Source organism: Anopheles maculipalpis, chromosome 2RL (assembly GCF_943734695.1).
Source record: "Anopheles maculipalpis chromosome 2RL, idAnoMacuDA_375_x, whole genome shotgun sequence".
Taxonomy (NCBI): domain Eukaryota; kingdom Metazoa; phylum Arthropoda; class Insecta; order Diptera; family Culicidae; genus Anopheles; species Anopheles maculipalpis.
This window is the reverse complement of record NC_064871.1, coordinates 25,786,858-25,810,721: the sequence shown is the minus strand read 5'-3', so window position 1 is coordinate 25,810,721 and position 23,864 is coordinate 25,786,858. Positions and strand designations below refer to the sequence as shown.

General features: G+C 43.8%; 7 protein-coding genes across 7 annotated transcripts in view; 5 read left to right on the top strand and 2 right to left on the bottom strand.

Annotated features, from left to right (window-relative positions):
- LOC126556635 (tyrosine-protein phosphatase 10D) overlaps positions 1-23,864 on the top strand; it is a 240,056-nt gene that overhangs the window by 154,104 nt on the left and 62,088 nt on the right. The window lies entirely within an intron of this gene.
- On the bottom strand, positions 8,732-11,001 carry LOC126565741 (tudor domain-containing 6-like). The gene is made up of 4 exons (XM_050222952.1): positions 10,835-11,001; positions 9,389-10,754; positions 8,957-9,314; positions 8,732-8,883 (listed from the first exon to the last, which is right to left on the bottom strand). The coding sequence occupies exons 1-4, from the start codon at positions 10,999-11,001 to the stop codon at positions 8,732-8,734; spliced, it is 2,043 nt and encodes a 680-aa protein (XP_050078909.1).
- LOC126558505 (phosphatidate cytidylyltransferase, mitochondrial) lies at positions 11,826-12,838 on the top strand. The gene has a single exon (XM_050214529.1). It carries the CDS (start codon positions 11,827-11,829, stop codon positions 12,832-12,834), a length of 1,008 nt encoding a protein of 335 aa, XP_050070486.1. The 5' UTR covers position 11,826; the 3' UTR covers positions 12,835-12,838.
- Positions 13,038-14,443, top strand: LOC126558014 (GPALPP motifs-containing protein 1). The gene is made up of 2 exons (XM_050213946.1): positions 13,038-14,213; positions 14,285-14,443. Exons 1-2 carry the CDS (start codon positions 13,038-13,040, stop codon positions 14,441-14,443), a joined length of 1,335 nt encoding a protein of 444 aa, XP_050069903.1.
- On the top strand, positions 15,127-16,046 carry LOC126558799 (cyclin-C). Its single transcript, XM_050214868.1, has 2 exons — positions 15,127-15,723; positions 15,811-16,046. The coding sequence occupies exons 1-2, from the start codon at positions 15,136-15,138 to the stop codon at positions 16,021-16,023; spliced, it is 801 nt and encodes a 266-aa protein (XP_050070825.1). The 5' UTR covers positions 15,127-15,135; the 3' UTR covers positions 16,024-16,046.
- LOC126557545 (serine/threonine-protein kinase polo) lies at positions 17,252-19,527 on the bottom strand. The gene is made up of 6 exons (XM_050213353.1): positions 19,386-19,527; positions 18,981-19,205; positions 18,266-18,893; positions 17,859-18,186; positions 17,528-17,774; positions 17,252-17,443 (listed from the first exon to the last, which is right to left on the bottom strand). The coding sequence occupies exons 1-6, from the start codon at positions 19,488-19,490 to the stop codon at positions 17,252-17,254; spliced, it is 1,725 nt and encodes a 574-aa protein (XP_050069310.1). The 5' UTR covers positions 19,491-19,527.
- On the top strand, positions 21,180-23,474 carry LOC126557612 (T-complex protein 1 subunit alpha). The gene is made up of 2 exons (XM_050213454.1): positions 21,180-21,394; positions 21,867-23,474. Exons 1-2 carry the CDS (start codon positions 21,322-21,324, stop codon positions 23,465-23,467), a joined length of 1,674 nt encoding a protein of 557 aa, XP_050069411.1. The 5' UTR covers positions 21,180-21,321; the 3' UTR covers positions 23,468-23,474.

The window sequence follows — 23,864 nt, the reverse complement described above, 5'->3', positions numbered from 1 at the left end:
TTTTCTGTGCGTTACGCACATTGCAAAATAGAAGAAGCACAAGGCACTTGGGGGGGTTCATTTTGTTCGGCTAGTCTTTTTCTTTAATTAATTATAGTGTTGACGGTAGGAATATTTGGTAAGTGAAGATCAAATTTCAAAAAATCGCATTTCTAACCAAAGCACTAACATACAATCAACACTAATCGCTAGATGAAAATGGAAAGCTTCACAGTAAAGGAAGCATTGAAACTACGAACCTCGAACTCATGATTTCGTTATCCCCTATGTTGTGAGGTTTTCCATCTAGCTCAGGACACCAAAAATTCAAATAAACAATTCCTCCACGCACTACCAACCGATGCACAACAAAATCCTCCCACTGATCGTTAATGTGGTATCTTATCTTCCGAGAAAATGGTTCCTCGTTTATTTGACGCGTCTTGTGCTTTTTTATGTGTTTGCTGGGGGTCCTTCGGTACCAGACTACCAGCAAAAAAAAAAACAACAGCAGTTGAAATTAAACGAGAACAAAAAAAACGAGCACTGAGAACACAGCATCACACCGTCTCGGTGTATAAAAGATAACACACTCTAAGACAGGCCGGAAATTGAGCGGCGTGGAGATTTGGGTAAACTTTTATGATCCTTCCCTTCACCCTCATTCTATGCATTCCTAGTATTCTCTCCTCAATAGAACCAAAGGTGTCAAGAGCGTGACAAATTTCCAGTGGCTGTTAATGTTTTATGATCGGGGGCACATCACGTTTTCCAGCACCGTAAGTTCCCCAAGCTTCTTGTTAAAGGTTTTTTTTTTGTGTGCTATTCTTTACTTCAAAGATTCGGTCAATCCCACTATCGCTCTAAATCTACGTAGCGACAATAACTCGAAATCCAAGGGCTGTGGAAAACGGGGACAACCTTTTTCGAGTGAAGCGTCCCAAGAAAATACACTCTACATTGTACGCTCGGATACCGATAGCATAACAAAACCCCACACTGTTAGTGTTGAAGATGAAACTTGGCCGTGACGCGACTGATAAAGAAATGGGGAGAAAACTGATAAAAAATGCAACCAGAACGCTCGCTCCGTCCAAGCTCTTGGCAGCTCGGAAATGGATTAGAGCTACGTTAAAACCTTGTAGCATGTTGTAAAAACAAACGCAAGGTTGTTTTAACATTTCATTCAACACACGCCAACGTGCGTACCGGCCAATGTACCTCACATTACCGAAGCAAAACACCACGATGGACGTGCTATGTTTGTTGAGATGAGTGCGGGATGATGCTGGGCGAGGTTTGGTAGACAACATGGCAGAGAAATTGAACCGTCCGGGGAGAGCACACACTGCAGTCACCCTGGTCGCGAGAGAGCAAAAGTACCTACCCTAATATCCAGCATCAACTAGGGCAAAGACCTTCCACATTACACACCTCGGTGAGACTTACCGTACGGGCAAGAAAAACTAACTCGTTGTTTATTGGGAGAATGTTTCCTAACTGTCGATACAAATGATAAGAGTGAAGGAACGAGACAACGATAAGGAAAACGGTTAAAGCTAAGATGAGGTGTGATAACACGTGTTCCTGACACAAACATCCCTTCAAGCGTACATCTGCGCACAGATCAGGAAGAGAAGAGAGATCTTTGAACTCGCATCGGAAGCGTGGTGGTGTGCACCCTGGCAGGGATGATCCTTCGTTTGTTGATCCCGCGCTGGAAGGGTCGATACATAAACAAGAACAAGAAAAATACGCCCTAGACACTGCCATGCCGCTGGCTCAGTAACATCCTAACGCTTTTCCCGCAGTGAGCAAACGAGACGTACGAAATAGACAAAGTTAGTGTCGTTTTCCACGGAAGTAAGCATCTCAAATTTTCCCTGTGACTTACATCATGCGTTCGGAAGAAAAAAAAACATGAACAACAACAACCGGAAAACAATCCCGGCACATAGATCGAGCGCAGTTCAACGACCGCGCTGCGTGCTTGTGGGTGAAGATCCTGCCCGAACACGTGAGCGCACGTACCGAGTATACACAAGGCTTCAAATTCCAACGGGTTATCACACACGGGGCAATACGCATCGGACGCGTGATCTTTGAAGTAATGGTGGGATTTTTAGGATAAGACGAAGCGCAACACTTTACGACCGCGACCCGGTTTGTACCTCGGCCGTAGTAATTTGTCATGAATCGATATACGTTCGATCGCCCCACCAACAAGCATCACGTGCCGTACAACATCATCTGGCAGGTCGTTAACGTACGGCGGGGTGGAGTTATATATTTTTAATGGAAGGCAATAAAATTCTTCAAAATATTGCAAGCTTCCAGTAGGGAGTCAGGATTCGAGACGTGCGTTTGCGGCCCCGCGCTCCACACTTAAAGGATACGATCGGTACGTTAATCCCCTTTTGCGACTGGAGCGAACGATGCTCGGAGTACTTCCGTTTGGAACTATTTTTATTGGAATAGCTTTTCACCTAAGCTGCCGTAGCTGGCAGTATTGTTACAAAATTAAGCAGAAAAATGGTACGGAACATGAGTGCTGCTAGGGAACTGCATCCGTCAACGCGGATACATCATTTATCATCGTTTGCGAGCGAAGCTACTAAACGAAGGCTTTGCCCTAGCGGTGACGCTGCACTGTTGAAGTTGATGATGTTTCATGGACAGATTTTACAATTACCAAGCTAGCGGCTAATGAGCAACAGTTGCTGCTGCCACCCTCACGCTGGAACGCCACGTTGCTCGACCGTGTATGTAGATCGAATGTCTAGACGCATTAGAGTAAAATGTTTAAATTTGTTTGGTTGACAGAAAAAGGAAAAATCCCTCGGGGGTCGGTTACGGTATAAAAAAAAATCGAAGAATTATAAAACAAAATCTATCGTAAATATTTAAAACAAATGATCAATGTATAATCCATTTCTATTGCATATATTCAACCATAGCATTACTTTGCTTCAAAGCAACAGATTCCGATTTATTGGACGGCTCATGACAGCTTTTCCCTGGTTTAAACAAAATATAATGATCGTGCAATAAACAGCTCCTGTTTGTCGTAACATTTCACCCCTAATGAGTTGTCAGTTGATCCAACGCCATGCACTACACGCTGCTTCGGCATAATCATTTCGACAACTCAATCCCACAGAGAGGCAGGCGAAACAGTCGCCCAGTAGGAAGCCAGCTAAAAGCAAATGGTTACCGAAAAGTTACAACGCCAGCACCAGAACAGAAGTGTAATAAATTGCAACGAAAGCAACAATATTTTCCAGTTCATTGGTATCCCATTTCCAGCGGTGGGGTTTTCCCGACCGTTGTCGTCACCGTTGTTCCGGAGGCTGGCTGATCGAATATATCAACGTACCGCGGACACCCAGAGTTTAACCCGCAGATGTCTAGCTGTCTCATTTCGATGGTCCGGATTGACTGAAACGATTATCAAACGCCATGCGAACGCCCAACGCCACCGAGCCCTCGGTACGCGCAGGAGGAGATGATTATTTTCCTATAAATTATCATTAACATCACCTCGATGCGCCTCATCGCCCCATTTTACCGGCAGACATTTAGCTCAGGGGAACCTCGGCTACACCGAACAAGCAAGTCAGTACGATTTTGAAGATCGTGCAAGAAAAAAAGCAAACAAATGGTAGACGTTTTTCAAACCCTACGTAATGGGAAGGGTCCATCCACCGGAAAGCTTTTTCGTTAGACTAAACTCGCATCACCGGAGTGCATCTGGAGCGTAAGGGATATGTCATGCTGCCTAGCTGACTCGTGAGGGGAACTAGGAAGTAATCGATGATGGAAAATGACGAAACGGAATCCCTCACTCTGGAGGGAGTATTTGGCCCTTCAGCTTCCAACGAAACCAGGGGAACGAACCATCATTTCGTCACCTTCCATTTGACATTCTTCCGTTCGGTTCCGGTACGCGAAACCAAGAGGTCAGAGTTTCATGAGCATGAAACGGAAATGGAAAAATTGATTCGTGAAAGTACTAGGAATAGCATTATCCAGTGCAGAACCGCCATCGCTCGACGATGGATGGACAATTTCGCTAGATGTTTGTTGGTTCGCATTCGCATTGTGGCCCAAAGAACACGTGCTTCGCTACCGGAAATGGAACCAGGAACTCCTGACGAGAGCGAGCTCCGTAAAGAATTTTAAATATAACTTTTGTGGGGAAGAATTCCGTTCGCACATAAATTAGTAGCATGCTTATATGAATTGTAAAGCCAATGTATATCATACTCATTCGCCCATAGGTTCAACTTCTCCATTTTGTAATGGTGCAAAAGCGTAAGAGGGCTTGTAAAAAATAGTGATCCACTTGCCATACAAAACATAATCAATTAAGCGTTTTGTAAGTTTCAAAAGCAACATTCACACACACACACACACACACATACGTTTGCCCAGAATGAATTATCAACGATCGCTTCATAAATTGAGCCATTTACAATGCAGTCGTGAAAAATGCTTCAAGGTATGGTGCAAAATCAAAAGGGCACACCACACGTACCACGGTTGGTCCCTTTGCTGGGGAGGCAGTGGAGCAGTGAAGAAAAGAAACTTAAAAATGTCTACCACCAGGCACAAATCGACGCGATTCTTCGCCTCCTTCCCGGTCCGATCCCTCGGGCTCTGCTCTGCTCTTGATGAGATAAGGCCACCAGGCGCAAAAAAAAAAACGAGAGGAGAATCGCAAACCACACGAACGAAAGGTGAACGGTGCTGAACGGTTCTCAAGTAAATCACCTACATTTTGCCCCCCCCCCCCCCCCCCCTCACAGCATTGCTCATTTACAAGGTGCTACGCATAATTGCCGGCGGAAAGGATCGTCCTCGATCGACGGTGCAAGATATCAAGCGCGCCATTCTGGGTCCTTGGAACCTTTCGGAACGAAACGCATACCCACTGTGCATTACATTATGCTGCAGCGCGGGTTTTGTATTTGTTTTTGTTGGCATAGCTGTTTTTCGCCTTATTGCCTATCTCAGCCCTAGTTGATGATCTCCATTGCCCCGTTCGTGCACTCAACCAGAGAGATGACCTACGGGCAAGCTAAAGCACACCGTGAGCCATTTTGGTTTGGTGTTGTGCGGTGGTTAAATTAATTAAAATTAATTTTCGGCTAACATTAAAATCATTTACCTTGTGTCACACACGCAGAAAAGCACCAACGACGTGGTGCAAATTAAATGTTTAAAATTTCTTTGACTCCAATCGCCAACCTTTTTGCGGTCAAAGTTTGCGCAGGTAGGCAGCAGCAGCACGTCGGTAGTCGGCTTCCGTCGGCGTTTTGGGGAAACCTCCAGCAGCAAATTAATTGACCGTTGAAGTGATTTATCCTTTCGAGTCCCAGGTTCCGCACACGATTAACTTCCATTTAACGCACTCATTCTCACTTCTGCGGGGGGAGATCTTTTGCTTTATCGGAACATTTGTTTGCTCACTTCATCTCTCTCCTTAATGGCTTTCACTTCGACACGTTCTCGAATCCAACGGCCCCGGGAGTGTGGGATGAAAAATGGATAAGGATTTATGTGCCGGCACGCAAAAGTCACTTATGAAAAACTGGTCACCGTACAGACACAGAGCACACATACACTCGCGATTTTTCACTAACAACGCGCACTCCGATTAATCCCTGACGAGCGGCAAACCAGGTTCGTTTGATTCGAAGAGCGAATTTAAATTGATTGCACACTATTATATGCACCCGAAATAAATATCGATCACGGTTTTACGTGGGTTTCAATAAATAGGAGAGCACTCGAATGTGTATAAATAATATAAATAAATAGATAAATAAATAGACGTTTCTCTACACGCTACATCGCTCCACATCCGGTGGAGACGCTTGTCTAGGACAATTCGGTGTCGGAATAGAGGATGGAAGCGAAGTCACATTTTCACCTTTTTCTCTACACTAGCGTTTCCGTGCGCAGCTTGCTTAGCGAAGCGCGTTCGGCAAAGCCGTCCGACGCCTGCGGTGGAAAAATGGAAACTGATGCTCGTGAAAAACGGTACAGAACGGCGCGTGATCGTTCACTGGGGCTACCAAAGATCGTTCGTTCACATGGCTTTTTTTGTGTCGTGTTGGTTTACCGATGGAAATCCGCACGCACAGTCGTCACGACGATCACGACGGGTACAGTGATGGATCGATCGAGTGGAATAGATTTATATAAAAAAATAACTAATTAAAGTAAAAAATTTCTTCTTCCGTTATCAACAAGGCAAAAAGGATGCATTCGATGGATTAACAGTAAAACGAAAAGTAAAACCCAATAGCAACCCCAAATTCTTCTTAAACACCTATATCGATGTGCACTAAAACTTATTCATCACACTGTAGACATACAAGATGAAAAACTTACATGAAAAGGATGTCAAAACATTGCGATGCACCGTCGGAAGCTAGAAAACACCAAACACAGAGAGGAAAAATGATCGTGTCTCTAGAAAGCAAAAGGATCAACGACACGGCAACGGCATACAACACGCGCAACAGAGCAGGAACGCATGTGGGCATGCGCATTAACGGAAAAACGAACGCAGTGACCCGTCATCGTATAGCCGAACGTTCTTCCGAGGGTGGACAGGAAATGCATTTGAAAAAAAACGCACTTTCTCGAATGCACGGAATTGAAACATCAACAGAGATCATTTTATAATACCCTGCATTTAGGTTCGAGAGGCTCTACCAGACAAGGATTCGGATGTAACATGATTGATCTGTCTGTCTGTACAGTTCTAATCGTGCAGACGATCGAATAAACCATTGGGTCCACTGTTTATGTTTGCATCTTACAATGGACTCACATAAAGGAAATGATGTTCTTAAGCATGCATTCGGATAGATTTATACGAAATAATTTTTGTAATACTAAAATGGTCATTGAAGTAATATTTCAACAAACTTTAAATAATTGTATAAACCATTCTTATTTTTCATATTTTCCATGTAGTACGGTGCGTAACAGAACAATAGGGCCACTTGTTTTTTGGAGAACAGGACAACTAGAAGAGATAGGTTATAGTTATATTCTGCATAGTAAGTTAAATAGATAAGCTTTCTCATATTTTTACGCACTCGTTACGCACACATATTTTTACGTTTTCATATTTTTTTACTCGGTTGAAAAAAGCACCAAAAATCATAACTATAGATCCATTTACGAATATGCATTATTTTCAGGTAAATCATCATTTTAAAATTCGATAAGAATCATGTAATAAAAGAGACTGCCCGACAATGTAAAACCAATTTTTTAACCATTTTTTAAATGTTTAGAGAACCTTAACGTGCAATTTAGCCAAGTTATTATGCAAATTTTGCAAAACAAAACAGTACAAGCGTAACCATCGTAACCATTCCCTTGCAAATTGGTTTACAGTATCCGGGCGCTTCTGTTGCAATAAGAGCCCTCAAAAAATGTTTTGATATTCCCTGATTTTCATCAATATATCCAAATTTATCAATCCTAAATCCACTGAAATTTATTTAGCTCCTGCAGACATTATGGGCGCTGTACTAGGGATATATTTATATATTTTGAAAGGTTATGTTTTGTAGTTATATATTTGAAAAAAGGACCAGAAGCTTTTTATGCGTAGTTTGCAAATACTCAACATACATAAATAAATTTTGCAAAAAAAAACTCAAATAATTGCACGCCAGGGTCCACAAAAATTTAAAAAAAAATGCCTAAAAAAGGGTTTTATATTGTCTGGGAGCCTCTTCTGCTACCTGTTTGTTTCACTGATTTTTAAAATGACGATTTATATATTTACAAAAATAATGCATTTTCGTATAGTTATGATTTTTCGAGCTTTTTTCAACCGAGTAGAAAATATGAAAAACGCGAGAAAACTTTTTTTTAATCTTTATAACTTTGCAATACATTACTATTATCTATATCTTCAGCTTACCTAGTTTTTCTAGAAAAAATCTAGTAGCTATTCGCGAAAAACTATTGTTCTGTTACGCACTGTACTAAATGTTAAGCGAAGTAATTGTATGACCAACCACCGATGTTACTTTTATTTTCAGTCCATATTATTGTTTAACAAGTGAACAGAACAACAAATACTTTTTAACGACCTTTATCAACGAAAAATTGTTATTTTTATTATTTTAGTCATGTTAAACAGCCTGGCCACTATTACTAAAAAATAGTTTCCAATCGCCCTTCAAACATTTTTTGCTCACTACAATACAGTTATCTGACTCGGTGCTTCTTTGGCACTGCTGGTTCGAAGCGTCTTGGCTTTCCCCTTTTGGCTTCCATGACTTTAATTACACATATCATGATAGTCAGCCCTACGCACAGTTAGACAGTCCGTGTGGAATTTGGTACTCGAAAGTTATATAAATGAAACAAATAAATTTTGAATAGTTTATTAAATGAAAAAAAAGAACATCACAATCTTAAGCACATCAGCAATTTCCGCATATTTGTACTATGTGCCCTATAATTCATTAATAGTTTTCATTTACGTCAATCACAAAACTTTCTCTATAGCTATAACTTGATTGGTATTCATAATAAATCAAAAGAAAAATAATCAAAAGAAATCCACACACTGCAAAACCAATTGATCAAACACAATAAAAATAATTGGATCTTCCTTTCCAGTTTTCCATCCCAGTGGGAAATAAATCTTTCGCAGCTTTTCACAATTCTGCCTCATTCAATTAATCTAAAAAAAAACTTTTACATCTACTTCTTACTTGCAGATAGACAAAATAGTAAGATGCGTTGTTTCATACGTATCCTCATCGGCCGGCGACTGATACACGTCGGCTGTCATGAAACATCCGCTGAGTTCATGGGCATTTGTTTCGCTTCCTCCCATTGCGTTCAGCAATACGTTGGTATCTGCAGGATGAAGAAATTTATATGAAAAGCAGCTCCATTAGTGTCACATCCGCTACTAACATAGGCTACTTACTTTCCACCACACACTCTACAACGAACTGCTGTCGCGTCAAACCGGGCGGATACCGTCGTACTTCGATATCATTCGAGCCAATGAATTGCTGTTCATCCAGCAGATAGAAATTGGCTTCGTCATCCACGACTTGCAATGTTACTGCACGATACCAGATACCATCCCGCTTTACCAGACATACCTCATTTTCCTTCGGTTCGTAGGGATTTGGATCGATTTTCCCATACACATCACTGTCCTTCAGCATCGCTTTGTACAGGGCGAAGTTCGTTTTTGTCACCACGGAGAGCTGACTTTCGGAAGCATTTATTATCACCAACTCGATCCCTTTGCCTTCGATGGTTTTTACATCGATCAACTACAAAGAAGAAAAAAATGATCAAGAAAGATTTAAATACTGTAACGCAATTACATAATGCATCACTGACATACCTCCTCTATGTACACCGGTTTGTAAGTGTTCGCGTTGGTAATAACGTATTTCGAAGTGTGTTGCGGTGATTTGGGTTGCACATCCACCTTCTTCTTGGCAATGGCGGAGGAATCTGCCTGCAGACTGATATTTTGAAGCTTAACACTCAAATAGTATTGATCGCTGCACTGATACATCTCTACCATCTTGGTGCTGGTATTAGGCACATCGATCACTGTGTGCAGCATAAACTCTGTCACATCCACGTGTTGGTTCAGGAACTTTTTCATAGTGATTGTAAACGATGGCACGTTTTGGATCCACACGGGATGCGTCAAACAGTTTGCGTACTTTATCTTCGGATCCGGGATTTCCTTAAGTGTGTTCCATTGTACCGTTTGAGAGTTGCCAAAATCTGGAAATAATACTTCAACAGTGGCGTTGCTGATCGACTTTACCACCGCTCGGTAGTAATCGCCATCGTAAGCCGCAAATACGATGTCCCCTACGATTGGTGGGGTCGAAATGTAGCTCTGCACGGTACGAGAACATTCTATGGACCGGGCAATTAGTACTTCGAAGCTGTTCGGGTCTCCGTTCGGTCCGGTTCCCGTTTCATAGATATACAGCATATCATCAGCTACGTATGATATCATCATCTTACTGCCCGGGTCTGGGAAAGGCGCATGTTGCAGATGTTGGGAGGACATGCTGGTATTGTCTGGCTTTTGGTCATTTACATTTGCTGATCGAATGATGCTTTGGGAATTGACGATCTTGGTGTTTGCTTCTTTCAAACCAGCGGCAACAGGCTTTTGCGTCTGTTTTTTCATAGTAGGACATTCGGCCTTTTGGACGTCCTTTACCGTGTTTGTTTTTGGAAGAGCAGTATTACTGACCAGTTTCTCTACCAATTTTTTCTCCTTAGTATCTACGTCCTTCCGTCCGCAATTATCCACATTTGCTTTCGTGGTGGTAGCGCCGCTGACCAACATTACTTCCGTCTTAACTTCCGTAGTCCTTTCCGTCGACGACAACCTCGCATTTGTATTTTTTGCCTCGATGAGGATGTTGTCCAACTTTTGTTGCATTTTCTTCGCATTCGAAGTTACGTTTCTCTTGGATGCATCATTAGCCGCTACCACCGCATGTGGCGAGCTTCCCCTTCTCCCATTATTCAGCGAATGATATTGTTTGTTGGTGGTACCATTACCGTTTTCACGATTAATAAAATTTGAATTGTGCTTCACGTTGGGTGAAGAGCTCAACATCGCTTCTTGGTTACAGGACTTCGCCATCATGTTAGGTGGTTCAGGCGTCGATGAGGTCATATTTGATTCTACGTAGGCAGCAGTTCCAAGCAGTGGAGTGGCCATCACCAACCGACTAGAATAACAAGATCAAAAAACACACGCACAACGCTGTTAATATCATTTCCCTCCACGTCTTTCGGGCGCGATACTTACGGCATACAAAAATATCTATGCGTAGGCCAGTGCTTCGCCTGGCAAGGTACACTGCAGTAAAACGTTCCACAAGTGGAGCATACCAAATTGGCTCCCTGGCGTTTACAGCTGGCACAATCCATAGCGGGAATCGTGAAAGAAGGAGCAGCTAGTACCGAAGCTATCATCTGTAACAATGTTTGGGTAGAGCACGTGCCAGAACTCTGCAGATACCGAGAACTAAATAACTATTGTTGTTTGGTTCTTCCGTTGGTGGCACAATACAAATGATATGAATTTGACATTTGGTTAAGGTTGTTCCCTCGGGAGCGGCTTTGGTTTACGCCATTCGCGTTCTCGTCTATGAATTGAACATTCTTATGATGGATATTTTTTATATAAAATTATTTAGTTTGAGTTTTATTCAAATAACTCAAACAATTTGCTTTTTTGTCATTTTTTCTTTTAATTTTTGGGCTTACAAAAAACCGTCTGGCAGCACGGTTCCGAACAAAGGGAGCAAATGGGGTTTTTGCGTTGTTTTTTCATCGGGGCATCTAGATGAAACGTCATAACAAATCTACGCTATGTTTTGAATGCCGGACACAAGATTTTTATACAGTCGCCAATTAAATTTCTCCCGCAAAATTACGTACCCTAGCCGCGCAGTAAACCCCAGTTCTAACAGAGAAATGTAAGTACCGATGTGTAAAGCTTCGAATATACGCCCGAACCGTACCGAATCGACATTGAACGATACTGCTGTGTGCGTACCAAAATATACAATCCCCTTTTTGTGCGACGAGTTTGACATTTGTGGTTTTGTGACCGCGTTACGGCTTGTCGGCGATCGATAAGTGAGTGCTGAACTCGGCGCGAAATGTGTTAAGTAATATCAAGAAAGTGTGGGTTAAACCATCATAATACACCCGCAATGTTCCGTTAATGGAAGCTGGTACTAAAGTGGAAACAGACGATCGTTCGAACAACTGAAAAAAAAAACCCTCAAAACGATGCTTTCACGCGGCAACACTGCACCGATGTTCTTCCGGATACTATCCAAGTTTCCGCAAAGCTTTTCCTTCTGCTTTGCGTACGGATCCGGCGTAAAGCAGCAGCTGGGATACGAATCCGTTCGGTCGAAGCGCAACATGATCGATCTCATATACGTCGTGGACAATGCGCACCGATGGCACACGGCCAACCTGGACCAAAACTTTGAGCACTATTCCAGCATGCGCCTGCTTGGCGGTGGACTGATCGCCAAGTATCAGGAAACGTTTGGCGCACGCGTTTACTTCAACACGCTGGTACAAATGCCCGAAGAAGACGTTATCATCAAGTACGGTGTAGTGTCCACAAAGGATCTGCTAGAGGATCTCACGGACTGGCGCTGCCTCTATCTAGCCGGACGGCTTCACAAACCGGTCGAGATCATACGGAATGCTTCCAGTTCGAAGATACAGAACGCCATCGAGCAAAACCTTCGTTCGGCGGTACACGCGGCCCTGTTGTTACTGCCGGAGAAGTTTACCGAGTTTGAGCTGTATCGCGCAATATCAAGCCTCAGCTATAGTGGAGATTTTCGAATGATATTTGGCGAAAACAAGGACAAGGTGAACAATATCGTGCGCCCGCAGCTGGAGAACTTTCGCAATCTATATTCGGCTTCGGTGGAAGAGTTCCGCCACTGTCTGGAGCTTCCGATCAGTGGAAGCGATAATCAAATCTGCACACAGGATCTGTCCGAAGCATCGATTCTGGCCCATCTGAACGGGCTTCCAAAGTGGCCAATAAGGCTAATTGTGGAGCGTCAAACGAGCGGACGTTATCGGCAAGACACGGAGGACATTTTGATAGGAGTTTCCCGGTCGACAAACTATCAGTCCACTGTATCATCCTGCCTGCGGTCAATTGTGTGGTCCAGTAGCGTTTGGCAATCGATTAAAAATATTCCAACGGCTGGAATGGCCAAATCCATGCGCTACAGTTGGGCGAAAGCGTTAAAAACCTTTAGCTAATAGTATGTACATGTGAGCTGCTGCTTGAGAGATTTCTTGAACACACTAGTCCCGAATGTGCTCAATAAAAAAAAATGGATAAACCGTTACCCAACATCTTTGTAGAACTAGTTTTATCTTCCTTTTTCGTTATCCACTTTGATTGATGCATGCCGGAATAGAAGTCATTTCCGTTCTAATTAATTGCTATTTTCTCCCTCCAGATGTCTGACTCAGATACGACCGATTCTGACTGTGGTGTTCGATACAAAACGACCACCACAAGACACAAGCATACGTCTTCGGCACCATCATCATCTTCGAGAAATCGTCCAGAGCGATCATCGTCGTACCGTGAGGATCATCATCATCACAGCTCATCCAGACATTCCGATCGGCACCGGTATCGAAGAAGCCGTAGCAAAAGTCCTGATCGCAAACGTCACCGTCGAAGATCCCGTTCACTGGAATCTCCCGCACGATCACGGTCCAAACATTATGCGCCACGATCTTCCAAGAAGGAAACCACACCTCCACGAAAAGAAGCGTCAACTGAAAAAGTTCTAGATATTTCCGTGTCTTCCGTTTCTTCGCAAGATGAACAACCAGAACAGCAGCAGCAGCTGACCATCGAAAACAATCCTGCTGACGAGTGTTTTGGACCTGCATTGCCACCCGCTTTGCCAAACCCTGCCACCGATACAGCTCAAGAAGAAATCATTGGACCAGCATTGCCACCCCATCTACAGAACCGCAAATCGACCCATAAAGAAGAATCCAACGATGCTAAACCGCAGCAGACCATTGGTCCTGCTCTGCCTCCGGGGTTCGTTGCTTCGCCAGTGTCCGCCCACGAGCACATTTCTTCCGAGTCAGAGCTTTCTCCATTTTCCGAACCCGAAGACGAAGAAGAAGACCAAGATAGTGAAGAGTTTATTGGACCCTTGCCAGGAACATCTAGCTCACGCGCCAACGTGGAACTAGAGCAGCGTGCACTGGAACTAAAGATCCGGCAAATGGAGGAAGCAGCGACCATTGCTAACGGTGGTGGATCATCCACCGTACCAAAAGCACGTGAAGACTGGATGCTAGAGCTACCGGATATACGCAAAATCAGCGATATGGGACTCGGTGCCAGACAGTTCCGTACACGTGAAAAGCCCGAAATTGGTGATCGCACCGTTTGGACGGATACACCTGCCGATCGGGAGCGTAAAAAAAAGTCCGGGGTTCCGGAACGTTCGACAAAGCACTCGAGTGATCCGGGAACGGAACGGGAACGATCGCTTATTGCCAAGCGGGATAAAGAGCAGGAGAAGATGGTAAAACAGCATAAAAAGAAGCATAAGCGTGACAAAACTTTGCTGGAAATACATCAAACCAAGCTGAAAGAGGACAAGGTAAGAAGTGTAAAATTGTTTGTCTGGGGCTCAGAGTAACAACTTTTCCCACTGCTTTATCATTATTACAGAAAGCGTCCAGTGATAGTTCCGAACCGACAAGAAGACCGTTCGATCGGAATGTAGATTTGCACGCGAACCGCTTCGACGATGCCCAAAAGAAGGCCGTTATGAAGAAGGCACAACTTCTAAATTCAAGGTTTTCCAGCGGTAGTTCGAAATATTTGTAAAAGGACGATCGATTGCTGACGGATTGTGCAGGATTTTTTGTACGTTTTGCATTACCGAACATTATGAAAATCATTTTTAAGGTCAATAAATGTAAGGATCTCTGACTTCAAAGAATGTGTTGTTGAATTTTGAAAGTTAAATTCTAATCCTTTTGTTGCTATTTTGGATCAATTGATTTTTGAAACTTTTTGAAAAGATTTTTGAATTATATTTGAAACTTAAAAGATGAGATCAGATAAGATCAGATCTGATCTCATCTTTTCAATTTTAAAAATCCTTTGGATTTTGGATCGGATTTTATTTTGACCGTTCAAGCCTCCCAAGGCCAGCAGCATTTGAAATTGTTCTATAGATTGCTAATGACTTGTAATATATTCTATAGACATTGAAACAACTAAATCAAGTACAAATTACATTTTCTTTGATAAAATTCACTCCGCTCTACTGCTTCCCCGACATCCATGCGGCTGCGATTCAAAAGTGACAGCTGTCAGAACCGTTTCAACCGGTTGACAAATGCAAAACAACAACCATCAGCGCAGCTGTTTACAAACAGCCATTTTTGTTACGGTGGAGGCAAATTTTCTAACCATCGAATGAATATTTAATTCCTCCTCCATACATTACCGTCTCCAGTGTGCAAGTGTGTCATATTTGGTGTGGCAAGTGTAGCAGATTTCGCGCGGAAAGTATGGCAGGAAACTTCTGGCAAAGCTCGCATCATCAGCAGTGGATACTGGACAAGCAGGATCTGATACGGGAGAGGCAGCATGATCTTAAAACGCTCTCCGAAGAAGAGTACCAGAAAATTTTTATGTTCTTTGCCAACATCATACAGGTGCTGGGAGAGCAGCTGAAGTTGCGCCAGCAGGTCATCGCTACGGCCACCGTGTACTTCAAGCGTTTCTATGCTCGCAACTCGTTGAAGTGTATCGATCCGCTGCTGCTGGCACCCACCTGCATACTGCTTTCCTCGAAGGTGGAAGAGTTTGGCGTGATTTCCAACTCGCGCCTCATCACCACCTGCCAGACGGTGATCAAGAATAAGTTCAGCTACGCCTACCAGCAAGAGTTCCCGTACCGCACCAACCACATACTGGAGTGTGAATTTTATCTGCTCGAAAACCTGGACTGTTGTTTGATTGTGTACCAACCGTATCGTCCGCTGCTGCAGCTAATGCAGGACATCGGGCAGGAGGAACAGTTGCTTACCCTTACCTGGCGACTGATTAATGATTCCCTGCGAACGGACGTGAGTCTTCTGTATCCACCGTATCAGGTATGGTAAAACAAAAGGATCGAAGAACGAGTTGTATGACCTTTTCTTTGTCTGATTTATTTTGTTTACCAATTCGTCTACCAACAGATCGCGATAGGTTGTCTGCAGATAGCATGCGTCATTCTGCAGAAGGAGTTAAAATCCTGGTTCGCCGAGCTGAACGTCGACATGGACAAGGTGCAGGAGATTGCACGTGCTATAGTGAACTTGTTCGAACTTTGGAAAGGATACGACGAGAAGAAGGAAATACAGGCTCTGTTGGAAAAAATGCCAAAACCAAAGCCTCATCCACAGCGGTGATTCGTCGATCGACAACAGTGTGCCGATCAGGCAAGGGCTAGCATTGATTGAAGAAATCCTTTCCACAAACTATGTATGCATCTCACGCTTTGCCTCCTCGCTAGCCAACACAGAACTGATTCCGTACATGTAACCGGGTAGCTTGTAATGATTCCTTGTGATTTCGAGACTTCGAGGCGGCGACAGCATGTATCACTCCTATTTTACTATTCTTTGAATGAATAATAATTTATTCCCTCCTTATTACCCATGAGATTTGTTTTCTTTCCGGTACTACACCCAACTACAAACGATAAATATTCGAAAATTCTATTCTATTGTCCATTCAATTCGGTCTCGTTTAAATTAGATGTGAGTATGCGTCCAGGAAAGGCACGAAAGACTGATTTTTTTTCATTGAAGTCGACAGAATGTTATGGCTTATCTTACTCTATTAAATGCTTTCACTGAACAAGACCGACGAAAACACGGAGGAGCATATGTTACCATCGTGGACGTGTTATGCAGTTGAATTGGATGTATGTATATTTACGCTGGAATTGATTGTAAATGCGTGCTTTACGGCAGTTTCTTCGATTACCCTCTTACCTATAATCCCACTAAATCTCAATACTTTTTTTTTCAAATTGTACCGTAAATCCGCTACTCCATCTTCTTTACTAACTACAGTTTCCGTGGACAACACAAAACAGTTCGAACAACTTAACCGGCGCAACCGGAAGCACTGGTTGGTTAACAACGGCTGGGTGAGATTAAAACAAGTACACTTGATCGGAAACGATTTTTTTTTACTATACAATCTCTTCAACTTAAACGGAAAATGCACAAAATAGACAGTGGAAACGGCAGGGAATGTAAACGACGGGTGGCTGTAACTATCAATAAACGGTATAGCGAAATAGAATGCAAAACCCAAAACTTACTAAAGACAATTAGATGGAGTAACAAAACATAGCGCTCTATATCCACACAATACCCAAATAAATCCTATCCTGTTATCGCTATTGTGCAGATCATTATTGTTTGTTAATGGATTAAAATTCATATCGCGTCCTATTTCATGCTCAAAAAAACAAATAACGTTTCTTTATCTTTCTCTCTCGATCTTGCTTTCTTTTTGTGCTACACTTTGATGGCCGTTTAAAGAAATGCGCTTCTTAGACAAAAAAATGTTACCGGTTACACACACAAACACACACACACACACGAAACATGTATGCAATGAGATTTATGACAACTTTTCCAGCAATTTCTTTATCTTCTCGTGCGCGTACCGTATCTTGGTGTACAGATCGTTCGAGCAGCCCTGCTCTATAATGGTTTGGAAACGATACGTACGGAAATTTTTGTTGTTGTCCATCAACGTTACGGCGCGCATCAGTGGGCAGAGAATAATCTTTTGATGATCGGAAAAGTTCAGCTGTGGAAGAATTTAGTTTAAATTAGCAAATACAAAAATAAAACTAAGTTTCTGAATGATTTCCGGCCAATGGACACAACTTACCTGCACTGTGCCATTTGTTAGGTGCATAACAACGGCGCACAACGTACGGAACCAGGTGTGCATATGAGGTATACGGGATATCTGATCGCTTTCCACATTCATTACACCGGCACCGGCCTTCACCAGATGTTCCATCATGTAACGCTTGAAGTAGGTAAGCAGCTTCATCTTTTTCTCCAAATGCGGTGGGAAATTGTTCACGTCCCAGTACGATTCTTGGCCCTCCTTATCGATGAAGTGGACATTGCTGCAGAAAAAAAATGTATATAGAAAAGTGTGCTTGTGTGGTTAACGCAAAAGGCGACATTCAAAACGCACAGCAATTACTTACTGTCCATTGGCAAGCATAATTAATTTGGTGGTGTCGTTGAACATTACACCCATTCCCTCGTCGCTAAGCTGATAGCCAAATCCGTACTTGTCACTATAGTCGACCCATTTCGACACCCAGAACAGTGGCTGAACGGCCGGATCCGTATTTTCATCATCCAAGTTGTTAGCCAGCCGGGGTGGTTTGGCCAGGAACAGCTTCGTCAGCTCGCGGTGCAACGTTTCAATGTCCGTACGGTAAGTATCATTGTGACGCGAAATCATACCACTGGCAGTGATGGCATCGTGCAGATTGTTCTTCAGGAATGATGATTCGAACCGGGTATCATCTGAAGGAAAACGAATGTGTGACATGAGTCATTAGTTTCAGTTCTGGTAAACCTACTCCCCTCTTCCCCGAAACCTTACCTCCACCGTTCATTTCCGATAGCGGTTTCCGGTTCATACGTTCCGCCTGCTCCAACTGATCTGCTCGTGGTGCCATCGTAAGACAGGAAGTTGGCAGTGAACTCGGGACGTGACTTCCGGCCAGAAACTCAAACTCAAACAGCTTCTGAATGCGAGGTCGCTTCAACGGATCCGACTGCAGCATCGCACAGATCATTTCCGCCGCTGTATTACGCAGAGTCGGTGGCAACCGATAGTCACACTTCCGGATCCGATTGTATGTATCCTTCAAGCTTTTCGTCTCGAATGGCGGCTGACCGACGAGCAGCGTGTACATCACGCACCCGATCGACCAAATGTCTACCTCGTAGCTGTGACCCTTTTTGTTCAGTATTTCCGGCGCAATGTAGTTCGGTGTACCGCAGAGCGTCTTCTTCCGCTCGCCCTCAAACTCAATCTTCGTCGCCAACCCAAAGTCGCCAATCTTGACGTGCAGCTCATCGTTCAGGAACAGATTGCCCAGCTTCAGATCCCGGTGAATGATTTGTCTGTCGTGCAGATACTTTACACCGGTCATGATCTGATGCATGTAGTACCGGCACTCGTAGTCTGTGATTATTTTTCGACGCTTGTGCAGCTCCATCATGGACTGTTGGCGGGGACAGAGAAAGAGCAAAACCAGTTCGTTACACCGTGATGATTCGGTCGGTAATATCCGGTACACAGACACACTTACCCGCTTCTTGCATAGCTCCAGGACAATGTAAATGTTGAGCGGATCGTCGAAGAAGGAATGAAAGCCGACGATGTTTTTGTGATTCAACGAACGGTGGATCGCAATCTCCTGCGTCATTTTCTCTTTCTGGTTGTGTTTCATCATCAGCTTCTTCGAGACGATCTTCCCGGCAAACACTTCGTTTGTGGCCACATCCACTATCTCGTAACACTTGGCGAAACCACCCTACACACCGAGACGGCATAATAAATTTAGTAAATCTACACTGTAAACACCAAAACTCTCGGTATACCCGGTCCACTTCCGGCACAACTATTGGAGGTTATAATGCGGGGATACCCGAGGAAATGGGGTTGGGGAAGGGGCGATGCTATAGGCGCTGGAACATCCTATGTTTACGCTTACCTTTCCGAAGAACCGCATTCGCCGGTACGTCCGCTTGGAGGCAGCATCGTACAGCTTTTCCGGAATGTCTACCGCTTTATCGTCGGACTTTGCGGCACTACTCATGTTGGTTCGCCGTCGAAGAGCGGGGGGCTTTACGCTTACTTTTTTTTATATGCTCAACAACAGTCACTAGGAACAAAATGACCACGCACGCCACACGCCGCTGATGTGGTGGTTATCAATCGTTTGTGATGGTACAAATATCCTTTACAAATATCCCGTGTGTATGTAGTTTTTTTTGTTTCTTAACACCGCGCACCTTTTAACTTTAGCAAATCCTGTTCGCTCGATGCGCACCCTTTCTGCAAGAACTCTCGTTAACGCTCTTTTTGTGATCCTCTTCTTTGGCGTTATCTTGCGTTCTTTTCGATCCTTTTCGGCCGTTTTTTGTCACTAATACACGTGCAAGAAAGCTCGTTGTACGTGCGGTCTTACCTCACTATACAGGCTGGATGAGAAACGAAAAAAACGGCGAATACCTGGAAATCGATGCGTTCTTTGATCAAAGCGATGGAGTGTGTCGCGAAATTATGTTTCCAAACGATCCAAAGCCAACAGCACCAGCAACGTGCTGCGAGACGCCTTCAGTGCGCACACACATATAGGAAGTGAACCCCAACAACAAGTTTCGCGCCCGGTCGAAACGTTGACACAGCCGTTACTTTTCGAATGGTGGTTGCAAAGGAAACAGCAAAACCCAAACGACCGCTTCTGCAACACAGACGTTGCTCGAGTGCCGTCTTCGATAATAAAGGAATTCTTCAATCAATGGCCGCTCATCAATGCGAGTTGCTGAATAGTTGAGCTTAAATCAAACTTGGCTAAATAACTGGAGGACGCACAAACACACACCTTTGAGTTGGAAACAGTTTGCAGCAGTTATGATGAACGAATTTAAATCTCAATTCGCAGGTACACCGAAATATTATTTGGACATAATTTAATGACGTACAGTGAGGAATTTTCCCAGTGTGCTCACCGAAATGAGATCGCGATCTACTCAAGTGAGAGGGTTTTTTATGCTAAAGATTCGAGAATTGGAAGAGAATGAGCAAAAACTCATGTGAATGGGGGAGTGTCGCTGTCTTTTAGGCTAAAACTTTGGATTAAATAAGTGCTTTTAGTTTATATATGTAGGGTAACTGTGCCAGTTTTCGGCAGGTTAATGCAACCGTTCGGCAAAAAATCGAATACTCTTATGAATATCAATTATTTTGGTATAAAGTGGTATTATTTGGTTGTGAAACTATCGAAAAATGTATAAGGTTTGGAGTTTCAAATAAATTTTTAAGAGATATTCGTAAAAATGCTAGCATTGATTTTACTCCCATTTTCGGCAGCATGCTCCTACTTTTGGCAGGTGAAAGGAACATGCTTTTCGTCATTGCGAATACAGGATGTTAAACTTTAAAACAGGCGTAATTGATTAAAAAAAAGACGTAAAATACATTTTAACTCTTAATGTCTCGGGCCACAATGCCCCATTGCATTGTGTAGGTAGATTGTGTGCATACACAATCTACCGCTAGGTTCCCGAAAAACGATTTTAAAGCGAGAAATTTTCACAACCCTCATGAGAACTCAAAATTTTCGTTTTGAAGTCTCCGTGACCCGCGGCCTTTGGATAAAAAATGATTTTTTTTATTTTAGCAAATTGCAATAACGTTATGAACTATAACAGAACTTTTGAGTTTTCGAGAATTGCGCTACGCTACTTGGGAAATGTCAACATTGTCAAACAATCCGATGTGCAGCTGTCAAGTGGAACTCCCTACAAAAAAGTGTGCTGCAAAAACGCTGTTCCGAATAAGCCGTGTGTGATTTTCGTGAGAACAACGGTACACAATTTCCATCGCATTCGGAATAAAAAGCCTTATTTACTCACTGCCAAACAATGTCCACGGTAGCAAGCGCTCTTTCCCTGGCCGGTAACCGATCGTCCGGAGCTCCTGTCCGCACACAAAATGGTAAGTGTGGGGTCTTGGTTCATAGAGGTCCCGTTGTCGTTCGTCCCCCCAAAGGGCTGTGGGTGTTCCGCATCACATGCTACATTTTTGGATAATTAAATGAAAAATGGAATGAATTTTGGTTAAGGCACTGTTCGGCCGTCCGAGAAATACAGTAAACTGCATAGGCAGCAATGGTATACACATTTTTTGCAGCAAATTAACTTTAATATTGCATACCGGTTTCATGTTTTTGCTGTTGCTCACATAGCAGAAGCGATTTAACCTGTAACATTTTACTGATTAAGCTTAAAAAGGTATATTCCAGTATATGTAGGGAAAATCTACATTTATTTCATGAAATGGTCTGTAATCTTTCTTACATGTTCTCATCGGTCCGCATAGCATGAGTCATTCCGTTTTGTGAGGTTATGTGTGTACGATTTGTTTTTCTTTACTGAAGTTTTGATTTGATTCTTTTTGTCTCTCACAGTGATGGCCGCAAGCTCTATTGCAAACATAGTGAAGTCCTCCCTTGGTCCTGTCGGACTGGACAAGATGCTGGTGGACGATATTGGCGATGTGACGGTCACCAACGATGGAGCAACGATCTTGAAACTACTCGAGGTGGAACACCCGGCTGCCAAGGTACTGTGCGAACTGGCCCAGCTGCAGGACGAAGAGGTCGGCGATGGTACCACTTCGGTCGTAATTATTGCGGCAGAACTGCTCAAAAATGCCGACGAGCTGGTAAAGCAAAAGATTCACCCAACGTCCATCATTGCCGGCTACCGGCTGGCGTGTAAGGAGGCTTGCAAATACATTTCCGAGCATTTGACCGCACCGGTGGACGAACTCGGACGGGAAACGTTGATCAATGTGGCGAAAACATCGATGAGCTCTAAGATTATCGGTGCCGATGCGGACTATTTCGCCACGATGGTGGTCGATGCGGCACAGGCAGTGAAAATTGTCGACCCCAAGGGCAACCCGGCCTACCCGATCAAGGCAGTCAATGTGCTGAAAGCGCACGGTAAATCGGCACGCGAAAGTATCCTGGTACAGGGTTACGCCCTCAACTGTACGATCGCTTCGCAACAGATGCCGAAAAAGATTGTCAATGCGAAGATTGCATGTTTGGACTTTTCGCTGCAAAAAACCAAAATGAAGCTGGGCGTACAGGTGCTGATTACGGATCCGGAAAAGCTGGAAGGCATCCGTGCCCGTGAGCTGGACATTACGAAGGAGAAGATCGAGAAGATTTTGGCGACGGGCGTTAACGTGGTCCTGTGCAGTGGTGGCATCGATGATCTTTGCCTTAAGTATTTCGTCGAGGCTGGCGCAATGGCTGTCCGGCGTGTGAAGAAGGCTGATCTGAAGCGTATCGCAAAGGCAACCGGTGCTGCTTACCTTACGTCGCTCACCAACATGGAGGGAGAGGAAAGCTTCGAAGCGAGCTACGTCGGTGAGGCGGCGGAAGTTGTGCAAGAGTTTGTCTGCGACGATGAGTTGATTCTGATCCGTGGCCCGAAAGCACGTACCGCCGCATCGATCATTCTGCGCGGTCCCAACGATTTCTACTGCGATGAGATGGAACGTTCGATTCACGATGCTCTGTGCGTGGCGAAACGGGTGCTGGAGGGCAAAAAGGTGGTGGCTGGGGGTGGTTGTGTTGAGGCAGCTCTTTCGATCTATCTGGAAAACTTTGCTACCTCGCTAAGTTCCCGCGAACAGCTCGCTATCGCCGAATTCGCGAAATCGCTACTGGTCATTCCGAAAACGTTGGCAGTCAATGCGGCCAAAGATGCGACGGATTTGGTGGCGAAGCTGCGTGCCTATCACAACTCCAGCCAGACGGTTGTGGATCACGCCCAGCTGAAGTGGTACGGACTCGATCTGATCGAGGGTGTGGTTAAGGACAACAAGAAGGCTGGTGTGCTTGAACCGGCCATGTCGAAAATCAAATCCCTAAAGTTCGCAACGGAAGCAGCAATCACGATTCTACGAATCGATGACATGATCACGCTGAACCCGGAAGAAAAGGGAGGCAAGAATTACGGTGATGCTTGTGCGGCTGGTGAGCTGGACGGTTAGATCGATCGGCGATGCCTGCCAGTAATGGCTACGTACGAATTAAGCTTTTATTCTATCGCTAGTTTGCCGTGCCCATGGCGACCAGAGCAATATTATTGCTGCACGCACCTCTTTCTTCTCGTAGTTTTTCGTTTGTCTCGCTAATACCAGCTCGTCGTTTCATTATTATTATCACACACACACACACGCTGCTCACACAACTCACCGGCAACCAGACGGACTCATGTTACATTACTTACATACTTTTAATGAGTTTCACATGTGTGCATTTTTTCTTTTCCTTGTGAAACCAGTACCGAAATATAAAACTGTAACTTAAAGCGAACAGTTTTCTGTGTGAGTTGACATATATGAGAAAGTGAACAAATTATGTTTTTCAGAGAGAAAAACTTCGCAA

Excerpts from the sequence above, each read along its gene's own strand:
- LOC126565741 (XM_050222952.1), bottom strand. The coding sequence starts at position 11,001 with ATGATAGCTTCGGTACTAGCTGCTCCTTCTTTCACGATTCCCGCTATG. Across the intron at positions 9,315-9,388 it reads AACCGGTGTACATAGAGGAG|TTGATCGATGTAAAAACCAT; the intron begins GTATGTCAGTGA and ends TCTTCTTTGTAG. Across the intron at positions 8,884-8,956 it reads TGTAGAGTGTGTGGTGGAAA|ATACCAACGTATTGCTGAAC; the intron begins GTAAGTAGCCTA and ends TTCATCCTGCAG.
- LOC126558505 (XM_050214529.1), top strand. The coding sequence starts at position 11,827 with ATGCTTTCACGCGGCAACACTGCACCGATGTTCTTCCGGATACTATCC.
- LOC126558014 (XM_050213946.1), top strand. The coding sequence starts at position 13,038 with ATGTCTGACTCAGATACGACCGATTCTGACTGTGGTGTTCGATACAAA. Across the intron at positions 14,214-14,284 it reads CCAAGCTGAAAGAGGACAAG|AAAGCGTCCAGTGATAGTTC; the intron begins GTAAGAAGTGTA and ends TCATTATTACAG.
- LOC126558799 (XM_050214868.1), top strand. The coding sequence starts at position 15,136 with ATGGCAGGAAACTTCTGGCAAAGCTCGCATCATCAGCAGTGGATACTG. Across the intron at positions 15,724-15,810 it reads TTCTGTATCCACCGTATCAG|ATCGCGATAGGTTGTCTGCA; the intron begins GTATGGTAAAAC and ends GTCTACCAACAG.
- LOC126557545 (XM_050213353.1), bottom strand. The coding sequence starts at position 19,490 with ATGAGTAGTGCCGCAAAGTCCGACGATAAAGCGGTAGACATTCCGGAA. Across the intron at positions 19,206-19,385 it reads GAATGCGGTTCTTCGGAAAG|GGTGGTTTCGCCAAGTGTTA; the intron begins GTAAGCGTAAAC and ends CTCGGTGTGTAG. Across the intron at positions 18,894-18,980 it reads TGGAGCTATGCAAGAAGCGG|TCCATGATGGAGCTGCACAA; the intron begins GTAAGTGTGTCT and ends CCCCGCCAACAG.
- LOC126557612 (XM_050213454.1), top strand. The coding sequence starts at position 21,322 with ATGTCCACGGTAGCAAGCGCTCTTTCCCTGGCCGGTAACCGATCGTCC. Across the intron at positions 21,395-21,866 it reads TCCTGTCCGCACACAAAATG|TGATGGCCGCAAGCTCTATT; the intron begins GTAAGTGTGGGG and ends TGTCTCTCACAG.